The sequence below is a fragment of the Hemicordylus capensis genome, chromosome 2 (assembly GCF_027244095.1).
Source record: "Hemicordylus capensis ecotype Gifberg chromosome 2, rHemCap1.1.pri, whole genome shotgun sequence".
Classification (NCBI taxonomy): domain Eukaryota; kingdom Metazoa; phylum Chordata; class Lepidosauria; order Squamata; family Cordylidae; genus Hemicordylus; species Hemicordylus capensis.
This window is the reverse complement of record NC_069658.1, coordinates 168,400,484-168,416,716: the sequence shown is the minus strand read 5'-3', so window position 1 is coordinate 168,416,716 and position 16,233 is coordinate 168,400,484. Positions and strand designations below refer to the sequence as shown.

The 16,233-nt window shown below is 47.8% G+C and overlaps 1 protein-coding gene across 2 annotated transcripts in view; it reads right to left on the bottom strand.

Annotated features, from left to right (window-relative positions):
- Nucleotides 1-910: 910 nt before the first annotated feature.
- MAB21L3 (mab-21 like 3) overlaps nt 911-16,233 on the bottom strand; it is a 51,669-nt gene continuing 36,346 nt past the window's right edge. The window contains exons 4-8 of one of the 2 annotated variants that reach the window (XM_053294761.1): nt 12,914-12,985; nt 9,534-9,825; nt 7,888-8,069; nt 3,715-3,909; nt 911-1,468 (exon numbers count right to left, since the gene is read on the bottom strand). In XM_053294761.1, the coding sequence (XP_053150736.1) occupies nt 1,235-1,468; nt 3,715-3,909; nt 7,888-8,069; nt 9,534-9,825; nt 12,914-12,985 (975 nt within the window). In that variant the 3' untranslated portion in view covers nt 911-1,234. The remainder of the gene's footprint in view (nt 1,469-3,714; nt 3,910-7,887; nt 8,070-9,533; nt 9,826-12,913; nt 12,986-16,233) is intronic. The other variant, XM_053294762.1, reaches the window with a different exon arrangement.

Below are 16,233 nucleotides of genomic sequence, written 5' to 3'. Positions count from 1 at the left end.
AAACATGGGAACAGCATTCTATTTATTCACTTCTGCTTCCTCTCCCAAACACTAAAATGGCTGCTGTTTGTTTTTAAAATGAGAATACTGTAACTGTGACTCTTTAAAAGATGCTCCAGGGACAATCAGCAAATAACACCAGGATATTAAGGGACAAAGACCTGACCTGTTGTACAGAAATAAGCATCTTGTCCTGATCCCTTCTCAGAAGGAACCCCTTTTAAGCTCCACTGGATGGGTGCTGAAACATGGCACAAGCCAAGAAAGCCATGGCCACCCTGTATTCATACACACTTTATTGTATGAATGAAGCCTTGCCCTTTATGTGAAAATACAGAGGGCTACTTCTTGTGTTACATTTTTCAGGCATAGGTTGAGTTACTTAAGTGGCATCTACCTGTGAACATTAATCTGAATGAGCAATGCATGTGGCACTGGTTCCCTGACAGGCTCGCCAACTGCAGGATTTGGGAAGTGATCAAGTCTGTCATGGAGTCAGTTGCATGTATTACTCTGACACATGCATTATGGAGCCATCTGCATGCATTTCCTGTTGCACATGCTTGTGAGCAGAGGTCATCAGCTCGTGCCTGAAAATGTGAGAGAAAAGCTTGTGGGGCAGGGGCGGGCGAGACAATGAGGAGGAGACAAACTAGAGGGAAAGTCAAAAGTCTCACCAACTGGAATAATGAGCATATCCTCAGCTAGAGAGCAAGGTGTATTTACAAATAAATAGGGACCTCTGAGACAGTCACTACATTCACACATCCCCCCCCCCACACACACACACTTCTGGTTTCTCAAGATTCTTTCAACCACCTTTAAGCACATTAAGAAACATGCACCCCTATTAACCCAACATTAATTTTGTTGATGGGGAAAAACAAAATTGCCTTAGCAACAAGAGTAGTGTGATCACTCCAGAATGCTTATTCTGCATTCCCAATATGGCATAACTGGTTTTAAACTCAGAATCCATAGAACATGTAAAAACAAAGGGTGAGGGGAGCACCCCAACTTCTCTCCATTGCCCAATATGTCTTTTTCTCCTGTTCTTGGAGGGTAAAGAGATGGGTCCAAGGCAAGCAAGTCACAGGGAGGCAGAGGGCAAAACAGCTCACGTCTATGTTCTATCAATTTGCCTCTACCCTCGCTACTCACGGAGTAACCACAAACATTACAGAGGAACTAAGGAAGAGGACAGAAGTGGCTCAGAGGCCTCTTTTTATCCCTCTCAGTTTAGGGGAAGCATCGGGTTCTCCAAGAAGACAGTCAGTTTTCCTGCCACTACGTCCAGGTCGTTGGTGTTGGTGTACTTCAGCAGGTTGGTGTCCTTGATGAAGTAGTGCTTCAGGAAGTGCTGGCTCACACATTTGTGCAACTTCCGGACCATCCGCAGAAAGCCTTTGTGGAAGCAGCGCCAGTCCTTGGAGCGCGGGTACTTCTCGCAAGTCCAAAAAAGCACCATCTGGAAAGGAGTCAGAAACAAGTCAAGACTGACGAGAACAAACTGGATCTGACAACAGCACAGGAAGTTCAACAGTCGCTTGAAGATTCTCAGTGGGATCTGCCAAAACCATGTGGTTTCACAATGTTTACAAACATTACAGCTTTCCTATGGAGCACCATTATTCAGATGCACTTTTTAGAGCCGCTTACTGTTACTTGCTGATTGGGTTTGGAGGACTGCAGGCCCAGCCCAAACTTCCCTCCCTGGCATCTGAAGTGGTGTGGTGAGATGCCAACCTCCATCCCCGCGGTGGAATTCGTGATGAGTTCCTCCCCTACTGAGATTTGGAGCTTCCTGTCATTCAGGCTGTGTGGGTCTGCACAAAGTATTCCGTGCAGAAGAGCTAGCCTAGGGCCTTGCTAGCATCAATGTATCAAAGAGACTGATTTGGTTTCTTATTTGGTTAATACTGAGGCCATTCCCACAACCAGGTGGGCGGGGTGGTGGACCAGCGGGGTTGTGAAGGCTTGTTCCCCCAGACGACCGATTTCTTTGGGGAACGTGAACCACACTCCTTGACAAGCAGTGCTGCATGCCTGCAGTGCACCAACACGCCCAGGCCTCCAGAGATCCCACAATGCACTGCACAGTGTGTTGGGGGATTCCCCCAGGAGATTGGTGCTCTAGGCACCCATCTCTGTGTGCAGCTGGGCTGGAAGCAGCCCAACTCGCATAAGAGCAGCTAACGGCCGGGCTTAAAAGCTGGGCTAGGCGGTGCTGCCTCACCGGGATCAGGCCCAATCCCTGCAGTTTTCATGAGCAGCCTAACCCAGGCTGGGTGTCCATAGCCTTGAGTTAGGCTGTGCATGAGAACAGCCTCACTGTATTATAACCAATAAAGCAGAGAGGTGGATTCATCTACCAAACTACATCATTGTTTGTTTGGTGGATGTCATGTTTTGTTTTGTTTTTGCCTCTGGGAACTCAGTCCTACTAAATAGCATTGCTCAAATGTAAATTAAGTTTTCGTAAAAAGTTACAATGATTCATTTTTTAAATGCTCAATTTGGTGTTTTTCATATACCTTTCTTATTCCAAAATAGTTGAATAAATGCTGAAGTACAAACTATCTTTGACAGTCCACATGATATAGTGGACAGAGTGCTGGGTTGAGACAGAGGAGATCAGGGTTTGGATCCTGCTCAGCCATGAAGCTCCCTGGCTGCTCTTGGGCCAGGCCCCGTCTCTCCACCCGTACTGCCTCACAGGGTGTGAAAAGGATAACACGGGAAGAGGGCACCATAAATGCCACCCTAAGCTGCTTGAAGGAAGGGTGTGAAAAGAATATACAGTGTTTAAAAAGTATCTTCATAATTGCAGCGTATAGCAGCACTGCTCTGTGTGACAACAGCTGATCAGTTAGCATGCATAGATTGTAATTAAATACAGGAGAGCCTCAGTACTTGCTGGGATTCTGTTCCTCGCGTACTATTGCAAGTAATGGAACCATGAGTAATGAGTCATTATTGCTTTGGGGGAAAGGGAGTTAGGTTCTGGAGGGGAAATGGAGGGAAATGTCCAAAAAATGTCAAAACACACACACACAACCCTTACTGTGGTGTGCTCCGTGGGGTATGTTTGTGGCCAGAAATCCACCCATGTTCCCAGGAATACCCCAAAATGCCTCCCCCAAACCACGAAAAACAATGGAAAATAGTCCAAAAAGTCAGTCTGTCCATTTTTTAAGGAAAGGAACCACAAAATAGCTCCCTGGAGACAAAACAGCGCGTGGAAGTGACCTCCACGGTCACTTCTGGCCCTCTAAGAATTGCGGGTATGTGGGTTTTAACCCCTTCGTATCCGTGGATATTGAAAACAGGTGTCAATGAGATACACGGAGCTGCGAATAGCGGTTCTGTTAATAATAACGAGGTTCTCTCATTTGGCACAGTGCTGGCAGCACCTTGGGCAGAACCCACCAGGTTACAGAGCCTTTTTGACTCAGAAGGGGGCCATCCCTCACTGGTGCAGCACATGTCTGGCATGCAAGTTAAGTTGCCGTTTCAAAGACCTCTGTGTGAGACCTTGGAGAGCCACAGGAGAAGGCAGCTCCACATACTCCTATGGAACTGCACACCATGTTCAGCATAGCTCCTAGCAGATCAGGGGCACTGGATGACTGTAAAGTAGCTGGCTTGGCAAGACAGGTCCTGCTGAGCTAGAGATCTCTTCCCAGTTTTCAGCCTCCCTGTTCTTGTACCCACCTGCAGATGAAAGGTTGTGAGGATGTGTTTATTTCCTGCACACCAGACATCCTCTTTCATCTGTCTCATAACCCGGAAGCATTTCATGCGGCAACCGCCATCCTCATCAAGTCCTTCCATCAGTATGTGCTCAGCTCGTGAGAAGCTCAGTTGCCAGTGGTAATTGGAAGAGGCCAAGAGGTCAAATCCAAAAGACTGTAGGAAAGAAGTAGAACCAGTTGTGCAGAAAGGATGAGGAAAGAAGGAGAGGATGCCCCAAGGGCTGGCATCAAAGCTTGGAGACTAGTAAAGCATCTCAGTGGAAGCTGCATGAATATTCATTATTTTAATTAATTAATGTAGTCCACCCCATTCCTAAAGGGGTGAAGGGCCTACTAGAATGTTCCACCCGAGAAGGTTATTGGATCCAACAGGATTCCAAGAAGCCTTGGAAGGATTTAGTGTTGGCTCTGCCAGTGATTCTGTTCATGCCCTGGTGGAGAACTGAACAGCAAACTCACCAGGGCAGTAGACATGATCGCTCCTAAGTGTCCTCTCCAGCTCGCTTCAAAATTGGCCCCCTTGGTATACGGAAGAACTACAGGAACTGAAGCAGCAAGGTAGAGAGAAAGACTCAACTTGAATCCAACAGATTACAACACAGAGTGCATTTGAAGACCTAGGCTCAAGCAATACGTACGGCAAAGAAGTGATTATTTTCAGCCTGTATTGCATCCACAAGCTCACGTCCAGCAGAGTGGTTAAGGATTGTGAGAGGGCTAGTATATACCCCTCCTTCCTTGAAGCAGAATTCAGAACCATCAATTACCCATTGTGTCATTTTCAATGAGTTCTTTGTGGATAAAATTTCTCATATTCGAGCCAACAGACTTAGACCCCACAATTATTGCAGAATCTAATGTGGAGGGGTCCAACAACTCCTCTTATGTGGTTAGGCTGGATCAGTTTGAGTTTGTGATTCCTGATTATGTGGATAAGCTGCTTGGAATGGTGCGGCCCACCACCTAGTCTCTTGTCTGACATGGCTTATACTGTCTGGCAGAGGGGTTGTTGTAAAAGGCTTGGAAGAGATTATCAATGCTTCTCTGAAGGAGGACAAGATGCCTTCCTACCATAATCATTAGACTTCTTCTGAAGAAGCCTGCATTGGATCCCTCAGAGTTAAGCATCTATAGGCCTGTCTCCATGGCTGAGCAAGGGTGCTGGCCTCCAAGCTCCACACCGTCTTGGAGGAAACTATCTAGACCCAGTTCAAACTTTTGGGCGGGCTATGGGTAGAGACTGGCTTGGTCAGCCTGATGGATGATCCCCACCAGGCTGACCAAGGAACTGACAGAGGGAGAAGCTATTCCCATGACCCACAGATATCAGGCTAAGCAAGCCCAGTCCGGTTTCTGTGGATCGTGAGAACTGCCGGGCTGGCAGGCAAGCCCAGTGGTTCCACGGCAGGTAGCCTGCCTAATTCCCCTTCCCCTTAAACGAGGTTAACAGAGCGAGTGCTCCGTTAACCTGGGGTTTTTTATCATGAGACGCCACGGCACATCTCCACGCTGCAGCAGCTCACGAGGAGACCCCTGACCGGGAGGCTCACACAAGCCTCCCGGCCTCAGGGGTCTACCCATGCACTTGCGTGGGACATCCTGGGACTTCCAGGGGCCGGGCAGCCCCCGATTTCTGCCACCCCTACCGGCTCCATGACGGAGACTGCTCCGGGCTAAGCCTGCTCTCCCCACAGAGCCTGGTAAGGTTCTACACACCGCTCATGTCTAGAACCTCAGAGTATGACTCTGTTGGTCCTTTTGGATCGCTTGGTGGATTTTGATACATAGTATCCTTCTGGAGCATCTGAGGGGGTTAGGGGTGGGAGGCACTGCTTTGCAGGGGTTCTGCTCTGACCTCTCGGGCAGATTCCAGATGGTGTCACTTGAAGACTGTTCATAAAAATGTGGAATTTTATATGGCTGCCCCATGGCTCCATACTGTCTTCAGTGCTTTTTAACATCTACATGAAACCACTGCGAGAGATCATCAGGAGATTTATTGCAGGGTGTTATCAATATAATAATAATAATAATAATAATAATAATAATAATTATTATTATTATTATTATTATTATTATTATTATTATTATTATATGCTGATGACACCCAAATCTATTTCTCCATGACAACATCATCAGGAGAAGGCATAACCTCCCTAAATGCCTGCCTGGAGGCAGTGATGGGATGGATGAGGGATAGCAAACTGAGTCTGAATCCAAATAAGATGGAGATACTTATTTTGTGTGGTCGGAACACAGGAGACAAATTTGACCTGCCAGTTCTGGATGGGGTCACACCATCCAGCCAAAGCCGATGGAAATTCAACCTATGGAATTCTCTGCCACAAGATGTGGTGACTGCCAACAGCCTGGATGGCTTTAAGTAGGGTTTAGATAAATTCATGGAGGACAGGTCTGTCAAGATGCCGCTAAATACCCATTGCAGGGGATTAGCAGTACAAGAGAGGACATGCTCTCAGCTCTTGCCTGTGGGCTTCCTGGAGGCGTCTGGTGAGCTGCTGTGTGGGACAGGATGCTGGATGGGCCTGGGGCCTGATCAAATGTTCTTAGGACCTCAGTTACCATCCCTAAAGTTTACCAGGTTGAGGCAGTGGCCAGAGGTGCTTTCTATCAGCTTTGGCTGTGTCTGTTTCTTGAGATAGATGACCTCAGAACAGTGGTACATATGCTGGTAAACTCCAGACTGGACTACTGCAATGTGCTCTATGTGGGGCTGCCTTTGTCTGTAGTACAGAAACTGCAGTTGGTACAGAATGTGGCAGCCAGGTTGTCTCTGTGTCAACTCGGCGAGACCATATTACTCCTGTATTAAGCTACCAGTAAGTTTCCCGTGCAAAACACAAGGTGCTGGTTATACCCTATAAAGCCCTAAACAGCTTAGGCCCAGGGTATTTAAGAGATTGTCTTCTTTACCATGAGCCCCACACCCAGTGAGATCATCTGGAGAGGTCTGTCTGCAGTTGCCAACAGCTCATCTGGTGGTTACACAGGGACAGGCTATCTCTGTTGCCATCCTGAGACTCTGGAATGCGGCCCTGCTGAAATGAGAGCCTCCCCATTTCTGACCACTTTTAAAAGTCTCTAAAGACAGATTTATTCACCCAAGCTTTTAAACTGGTCCTGTGGTTTTAAATTGTTTTCAGGTTTTAATTTCTGTTTTAATGTGTTTATATCGCTGTAAACTGCCCAGAGACAGAAGTTTGGGGCGGTGTGCAAAGATAGATAGATAGATAGATAGATAGATAGATAGATAGATAGATAGATAGATAGATAGATAGATGGTCCAAGTGGGTACTAATACTCTGTTTTAACTGCACAAAATGTACAATTGCAATATTACTGGAAAATGCTAAATTAAAAGTACCTTGTGTGTGCATAAGCCACCCAGGAAGCCTTCCCATGATTTCTAGAAGATATGCTCAGGCTATGGCAAGCCCCACTGAAAGGCAGCTCTACACGTATGCAGAGCAACAGCCACAAGGGACTATACCAGGCTTGCTCAACTTAGGTCCCCCAGCTGTTTTTGAACTACAACTCCCATAATCCCCAGCCACAGAGGCCAATAGCTATGGATTTTGGGAATTGTAGGCTAACATCTGCAAGAGGGCTGCAGTTGAGCAGCCCTGGGCTATACCCTTCTATAGTCTTTTATGGGTTCATTGGTGGGAATGCAATGCCATTTCTAGCAATCGTAAGGGAGAAGGCTCTGGGTAATGTGTCATGCTTTAAGAACAACCGGTGAAGTGGCTATCTTCCCCAAACCTGGCAGCAGCTGATGGGAATGGTATCCTTCCATGTACTCATACAGGCTGTGTACATTGCCAATTTGCCCAAAACGAGGATGAGGGTTTGACATTTGGCTTCCCCATTTACAGGGGATGTCCCGCAAGCCCCCACTGCCAAGGGGCCTGGCCCAACCTCCCATGTTTTTTTTCTTTGAGGCAGGGGCAGGAGAAAATTAGTGGGTAGGCCATGTACTATCCCCAGTGCCACAACAGGGAGGGATACTGGTTGAGTTCCTTAAACACCTTTATGTTTCAAACCCTTCCCTTTTTGCAAGATCCTTACTGAGCTAAACTCACTCTCTCCGAGTACCATGTGGGCCTGGTACCTTAACACATTGCACTTTTTCCTGGCTAGGCCAGCGCTTGAGGCATCGGGGCCACTTGATTTTCTGAGGCCAACAAGTTGGGATCTCAATCGTCGGAGCCAGCTCGACGTCCACCTGGAAACTGGAGGTCTCCACAGCAACACGGACCACTGAGCTGGAGCCTTCTAAAGTGCTGACTCTGTCTGGGGAAGAGATAGCAAGAGGATAATGACAGCAGAGGCCAGCCTACAGCACCAGCAAAACCAGGTGTGGGCAGGCTATAGCCTAACACGGACAGGGTGACGTAACACTCGAGCGACGGCATGCAAGAGAAGAGCCACGTCAAGACTCCTCTGGGATGGGTTAAGGCCCTGCAAGCTAGGAGGCAAGCCTGTGGCACTGCAGCGGGCAGCAGAGGAGGGAGCCGGAGGAGGAAGTCCTCCAGCATCCCTCAATGCGCTTGCGTCAGGAGCAGGGTGCGCACTGAGGGATCCTCCCTCAGCCAACTGCTCTTGCTGCCCAACTGGGTGTACTCGGGCTGCACTTGCACCCTTTAACGCAAGCAAAGGCCCGGGTTAAAAAACTGGGCGATCAGGTGAGGCAGTACCGGGATTGGTCTCGATCCCGGCACTGCACACAAGCAGCCCAACCCAGGTGAGACTGCCCTAACCTAGGTAGGGCTGTGCTTGTGTGCACAGCCTCAGATACAGGCAGGCCATGTGGAATAGCTGTCCAGCTGAAGCAGGGCTGAAAGAGACTGGTGCTGTCTCGCCATGTACCTCTGAATCCAGGGAGAGGAGGAACAACAGAGGAGATAGCAGGCATTCTCCCACACACCACCCACACCACCCTCCTTGGGCCCCATATGCCCCCCTGAAAAGATGGGGAAAGACCCTAGATAGCGATTACTTGGGTTCCCTCCAGAGAGATGCCAGTAGCAAGGGAGAGGGCCACAAGTGGCCCACATGCCTTATGTTGTCCATGTCTGCCCCAGAATCAGTAGCTACTCCCAGTGTGAGAATCTCCCTTGTTTCTTTTTCTCTGCCAGTTGTTCAGGTGCTTTCAACGGACAATCAAGAGGAGGCAGGCCCTTTTCTAGGAAACAGAAATGCCAAGAGCAAGAAGAAAAAATGTCCTCCCATCTGCCCAGTTGGACAGCTGCCAAGGCCTCTCCAAAGAGCCCACTGCTGATCCCTGATGTGGCCTCTGTGCCCATAGTCTTCATGTGGTAGAGGCAGAGAGTGACACTTGTAGCCAAGGGAGCTGCTTTGTTATGACCTCCTCTCTCCCCTCACATCTCACCCACCAAGATAAGTCCCAGCGTGAACTTTGGGAGGGCTCCTCAGGCCAGAGGAGGCCCATGGAGGGCAGCTTCCCAAGAGGCCCCTGAAACTGAAAGCTGGCCCTGTGTCAAGGGATATGCCATTTGCCTAGGCCATCTTTCTGCTCAATGCCTGCTAGAGGGGGCGCAAGGAAGCTTATAGCTAGCCAGTCTCTGTATTCAGGAGGTGACTGTGTGAGGGGGCAGGAAAAGCTGCTGAGAGGTGGGAGAGGGACTGACAGGAAGGTCAGCTGAGAGGTGAGGCATCGTGAGTGCCTGTGGCTGAGAAAGTGCTGCCTACAAGGCCTTGGGGCCACTCCTTCTGTACCATCCACAGCAAACTCACCTGTCAGATGGCACGAGAGGATGGATTTCTCCACGAGTTCTCGGAAGACAGCCAGGACTTTGGCAGGCACAAGGTCACCCTCGATGTTGACGTCTGTCTCATGCCACTGCTGCACACTCTGGGAGAACTGCTCCACTTCCAGCCACTGCTGCAGCTCCTCTGGGTCCCTGACCGGAGACAGGAGCTTTGCTCCATGTGCCGTGTAGTAACGCCAGTGCCGAACCTGGCGCTCTTTGTAGCCCATCAGGCCAAGCAAGGGGATAGTGATGAGGAACTGGCTGGGTGCTAAGACCTGGACAAATTCAGAAAGGTTGGGAGAGGAAGTGGCTAGAAGAAGGACCAGCCAGTCTGAAAAGGAGAAGAAGGGAGCAGAGCAGCAGGCTACAAGTAGCCTCTTGGAGGTTTGTGGCAGCAAGCATGAATTGTCCTCTTTGCTAAACAGGGTCCACCCTGGTTTGCATTTGAATGGGAGACCATTAAGAGAGGAGAAATGACATAATAGGATCAGCATCCCTGCTGACTCACAACCCTGACCAATTAGGAACTTCCTGCTGCCAGCCCCACCCTTCAAGACAGAAGGCACTTTGTGGGGAATATACAGCCAGCTGACTCTCTCCTCTCTGGGCAGCAAACCACTCTGCCCACTCCCTTATTATGACTGGGTGGGTAGTGTGTGCATTCAGCTAGGCTACGCAGGGAAAAGGATCTTTGGGATGTCAAAGCAATTCACTCAAACCCCTAATGGTCCAAATTAAGAAAAGCTTTATTAGGATCTAGGAAGAGGAAAATCATGCAGGTCACGGAAGAGAAAGAAAGCTGTTCCATTCTAACTAACCTAAACATGAAATACTTCTAAGCAGCATCTAGATCTAGAGTCCATACTTGCAATCAATGAATACATGGGTATCCAAAAGCTGGCAAAGTCCATAGAGAAACAGTTCCTATTTTGAACTCTGCAGGCTCAAGAAAGGAGGGTGAGGGGGGGGTTGGGCCCCAACAAATCAGGGGTGAGGAGCAGGGAAGAGAATCTTCTCATGGCTAGGTAAGTTGAGGGGATGGCCTATGGGCAGGGTTTAACTAGAGGTGAAGGACATCTTTTGTACATATACTTTTGACAGTTGTGACCTCCATGGAAAATGGGACACACGGCAATGGGGAGACATGGAAAATGCTTCCTCCATCTCCTTGGGAGAACGATTAACAGGAACGTCCTGCTAGAGGTGCACATGTGTGATGCTTCCTTTGTGAGAGATGTGCTGAAGGCACAAGGAGTGACTGGAGCAGGCAGGACATCTGACAGGAAAATAAAGGGATAAGCCATAATAATAAAGGATTTTCTCCACAGGAAGTAGGAATGTGCACAAAGGGCTCGTGCAGTCGCAGGCAGGGCGGAGAGAGGTTCCCTTAAGAAGCAGGGAAACTTCCTGTTAGGGGTATGCATGAGCTGGTTCGGTGCCCCCCTTGGGAATCTGAACCAGCTTGGGCGCCCACAGCCAAATTGGTTCGGTGGGACAGGGAGTGGTTCCCTTAAGAAGCAGGGAAGCAGGATCCTTACCTGCTCCACTTTTCCAGGCACGGTGCTCACACTAGCAAAGGCCGCACATAGCTGTGGTGCTGTTCCCTGCAGCCTGTGCAGCAGCCATGCCACATGCGCAGGCTCCAGGGAACAGAGCTGCCGCTGCACACAGCCTTGACTAGCGCAGGCACTGCACATGGAAAAATGTCAGGGTGGCAGCAGAGCAGATAAAGATCCTGCTAAGGACCTGCTTCCCTACTAGGGACCTGTTTTCCCTGCTGGCGCCTAAGCCAGTCTGGCACTTCCCAAAGGAGGCGCCGAATGTTGGAGATGGAGTTCCAGTGCATCGACCTTTTGCACCAACTATCCGAATGACTACTAGGGGCATTGGGAGTAGAGAGAGTGAGTGAGGGTCTCCTTACCTGTCCCTACTTTATCCCTACTCCAGGACCCCTGATAGGACTCCTCAGGTACTTCCTGTAAGGAGTCAGTCCTCTTCCTTTCCTCCTAGGGAGAAGATGGAAACATCTCTCTCTCCCACCCCCACCTATTCATTATGTAGCTGATAGATAGGATAGGTCTTTCCTATCTCAAATGCACTTAGTTTAATGCATTTAGTTTAGAGACTCTACAGTGATCTCCATGCATGTTACTCTAAATAGCTGCAACAACTAAACTCTGCACTCTGTAACTGGAATGGTAGCTTCCTTGGTGCTTTGCTAAATAATCACAAAATCCCAACACCGAACTGGCTCATGAACATCCCTAACAGGAAGGTGTTTCAAAGAGGGCCTGTGCAGCACCAACTGTTTCTGTCTCCAAGAACCAACACATCATCCTGTTACATGTGCAGCATTCTAAAGGAATGTACCAACATGCTGGATTAGCACCTGTGGTTTTGAATTCCACTGCAGAATGCTGTGAATGCTTTTTTTTAAAAAGCCATCATTCATCAGCAGAAAACAGAAAAGTATGTGCAAAAATGATCCCATCCCTCCAACATCAGTTTGCATATTGGGTGGTGCATGGTAGCAGCACTAGGGCAATGCACCTCGGAGATGTGAGCAACACCCCCGACCCACTATGTTGCACCAAGCAACAGTCAATGCAATCCTGAGGGAAAAGTTGTGGTGGGAAGAAGGTTCTTAAGTGGGGAAATGTCACGCAGCTGAGGACCTGAGATTCCTAGCTAACACATTTCCAAAGTACAAAGCCTCCTTGGAGGCCCCCTTACCTAAGCATACAGCTGGACATGCTCCTGTATGTGCTGCTCATGTTGTGCAGCTGCAGACAAGGCCCCCAGCACCTTTGGTTTCATACAGGAAATCTAGTGTCTGGTAAAGAAGACAAACTCTGTGGAATGCAAAGCCCGGGGGCAACAAAAGGCCAGCCAAATTATGTGCAGCCCAGACTGGCCAGCATCTCCCCAAGTTTAGAATCCTCCAGCTGAGAATCCATCTCTTTATTTGGCAGGGGGAGAGCAACTGACCCTATCCATCCCCAACACAGCATTCCTCCAGTGGCTGTTGCTACTGTCTATCTTATGTTATTTTTTAGCTTGTGAGCCCTTTGGGGATAGGGAGCCATTTTATTTTATTGTTTTGTTTATTTTTCTCTAAGTAACTGTTTTGGGAACCTTTGTTGAAAAGCGGTATATAAATATTCATAGTAGTAGTAGTTGGGATTCCAAGGTAGCAAAAGAAGTTAGAAACAGGGGCTTGGGCTTTTTAGCACATTCCAGGAAGGCCTGGGTGAGTGAGAGGTGAGTAAAAGTAGCTAATGGGGTGGGAGGTACGGGGTGGTGATCTGGAGGAAGAAGTGGGCATGAGGCAGTTTGGGGGGAATCCATGCAAGGTGTTTGTACCTGGAGAGATGGGTGGAATGGGCGCTTCCCCTGAAGCAGAGCTGACCACTTGGCCAGTAAGGCTGGCTGATCCTGACAGCAGGAGCGAGGAAAGCAAGTAGACAGAACACAGACAGAAAAGCGCTACATTAGCTAGCTAGAAATGCAGTCAGCATTCACCAAAACCGCTAACGGTGGTGAAATCCAAGAAGAGAAAGATACCCACTTTGCAGCCTAGGGATGGGACTGCTTCAGAATATGGAGCAGCATGCATTTTGAACACCCTGCCCAGATCAATCACCTTTCCAGAAGCAGAGAAAACTCTGCTTTGACTTGGTTCCTGACCTTGTGAAAATGTTCCTTGCTATGCCAGTTCCATGTTTCCCCCACCCGCATCTATCTACAGGGTAGGGTTGCCATGTCCCCCGGAATTTAGGGTAGCCCCCAGATTTTGGCTCCTCCACTCGGCAGCTAAATTCCACCCGGATTTACACGGATTTCAAATGCGCTGCCAGTATTGCCCAGGTTGACTCTGGATCCGATCACAATGGAGGGCAGAGAAGGAAGGGAAAGTATACAAATCTGTCAAATAAATAAATACATAAATGCAAATTAGTTGCCACAAAATTTGCACACTATGCAAATTAGGCCGCCCGGATTTGGGAAGCTTGAATATGGCAACCCGACTACAGGGTAGTGAAGCAGGGAAGCCAATGCAGGCTGAATGTGGGCACAGAACAGGCACATGATGTGCCCAAGAAGCACACAGAAGACCCTGAAACACAACCTCTGGTGGCAATCTGATACCTCACAATTCTCTCCCGTTCCTTGAAGTGTTACGACAAAATGCCTCTTGAAAGAGTTTGCTCAGGAAACAGGAGCACCCACTTTCAGAACGGAAGTGAGAAAGGACCTGGGAAGGACTGCGGGGAAACAGAGAGGAAGAGCACCACGCAGCCTCACCTCATCCTTCTACCAGGTCCAAGAGCCTGATGGGCATTAGTGGAGCTTCATTTGCCCTCTTCCTCTCCCACAGCCTTCCACCCAGCCAAGACCTGATGAGGTCTCCATCCTCTGCAAAGCACCTCAAGGGGCATCCAGACAGCAGCTTCCCATTCATGCTGGCTAATGCCAACCCCTATAAACCTGCCAGAGAGCTTTGCTTTGCTTCTGAAGCCTCTCTCTCCATCTCCCTGTCAACCGAGATGAATAGGGTGAATAAAAGAGACAGAGACTTTTTGATTGTGACACCGAGAATGTGGCATCGCCTCCCGAGAAGGGTCCACCCGATTTCTTTATTGGCCAACTTTAGGTGGGACCTGAAAGCAGTTTTTGTTTCAGCAGGCTTTTTAAAGATTCGGTTATTTTTAGCTGAGTTTTTATTCTACTGCTGTTTTATTTGGGCTGCTGCTTTCAAGGTTTTTTTTGGGTTATTTTTAGATTACGTATTCTTTGTTGTTTTCAAATGTTGTAAGCCACCTTGAGTATTTTTTAATATAGAAAGGTGGGATATAAATCATTACACACAAATAAATAAATTTAACATCAAACCATATATGTAGGAAGTAGTACTTCAAGACTAGTCCTGCACTGGATGAAAGCTGACCAGTTTTTCCAAATATGTACTTGGAAACATAGTCCCTGGGCAGCCCTTTGTTTGAGCTCTTAAGGTACCTGGAACTGGCATTCTTCCCATATAATTTGTAGGAAGCAGGTGTACTGAATCAGCATGCCTGATGCCTCAAGAGACCCCCGATCTGGAAGGAAGCCCTGACCCCCACCACCCCATCCAAATCACCCCATCCCCTCCCACAGCTGCATGTAAATTATGATGGTACCAGAGCATGTTTTGTTCAACACTCGCACAATATACACAGGAGCAGATCTGAATGCAGGCATAGTCATTCACATGATATGCTGAAGGTACAGAGGTATACTTCCTCTCAGATTCAGATACCTTTATTATGTTCATCAACCAGCTAAATAAACATCGTTACACTCCCTATCTGTACATTTGAGGAACTCGTACCCAGGTTCACTTTTAAAAAGGAACACAGATACAATCATTCACACAAACACATGAAGGCTCAACAGAATGTCTGAATAGGGCTCAGGACACCTAGCAACCATTTCCCATCTGCTTCACTCTCCATGAGTCAGGCCAGCCTCGGTATAAAACTCATCTGCCCAGCTGTAGGTACTTATTCAGCCACTAAGATATTGATTTGCAGATAGAAAACATTTGCTTATTAGTGGGTGGCCATAATAATGAAACTGTGAACTTTGCCTGATGCTTTGAAACAAACAAATGTATTATTTTAGTTTTTCTGGAAAGAATTGATATTTTGGGGCTTTTGCTTACCATTGGTAAATAAGACATGAACACTCTAATAATCACAAAACTGCAAAGTGAGAAGAAACGCCTCTGAAAAGTATAAGCATGCATATGTATTCAGTACTTGGTTTGGGCCCCTTTTGCAGCAATTACTGCCTCAGTGCGGCGTGGCATGGATGCTATCAGCCTGTGGCACTGATGAGGTATTATGGAAGATCAGGATGCTTCATTAGCGGCCTTCAGCAATTCTGCATTGTTTGGTCTCATGTCTCTTATCCTTCTCTTGGCAATGTCCCATAGATTCTCTATGGGGTCAGGTCAGGCGAGTTTGCTGGCCAATCAAGCACAGTACACTGTATACTTTTCAGAGGTCCGATATTGTTCTGTTCTTCAATCCTTGTCTTCTTGGTTCCATGTAATATTCTAATTTTCTGAGATTGTGGATTTGGGGTTTTCATGAGCTGTACGCCATGATCATCACAATTATAACAAATTTAGGCTTGACTTATCTCGCTTTGCATGTAATGCATCTGTCTCATATATCAGTTTCACCTTTTAATTTGCATTACTGAAATTAATGGACTTTTGCACGATATTCTAATTTTCCGAGTTTCACCTGTAAATCTAATTAAAAGCCTGGGTGAACAAATATGTCTTCAGTGCCTTTTTAAAAGTTTCCAGAGATCGAGAGGCTCTTATCTCAACAGGGAGCATATTCCAAAGCCCAGGAGCAGCTAACGGAGAAGGCCTGTCCCCGAGTAGCCACCAGACGAGCTGGTGGCAACCATAGACATACCTCTCCAGAAGAATTCGATGGATGATGGGGCTCATGTTAAAGAAGAAGTTCTCTTAAAAACCTTATGCACTCAGTTACTATCCCTAAAATGTACCCTTCCCCTATCACTTTTAATTTCTGTCAGTAGCTTATACACAACTAAATATCACCATAGTTACAATATTAGCACTCATCCTAAGTACATGGGAGAGCATTTCCATGGCCAAAGAG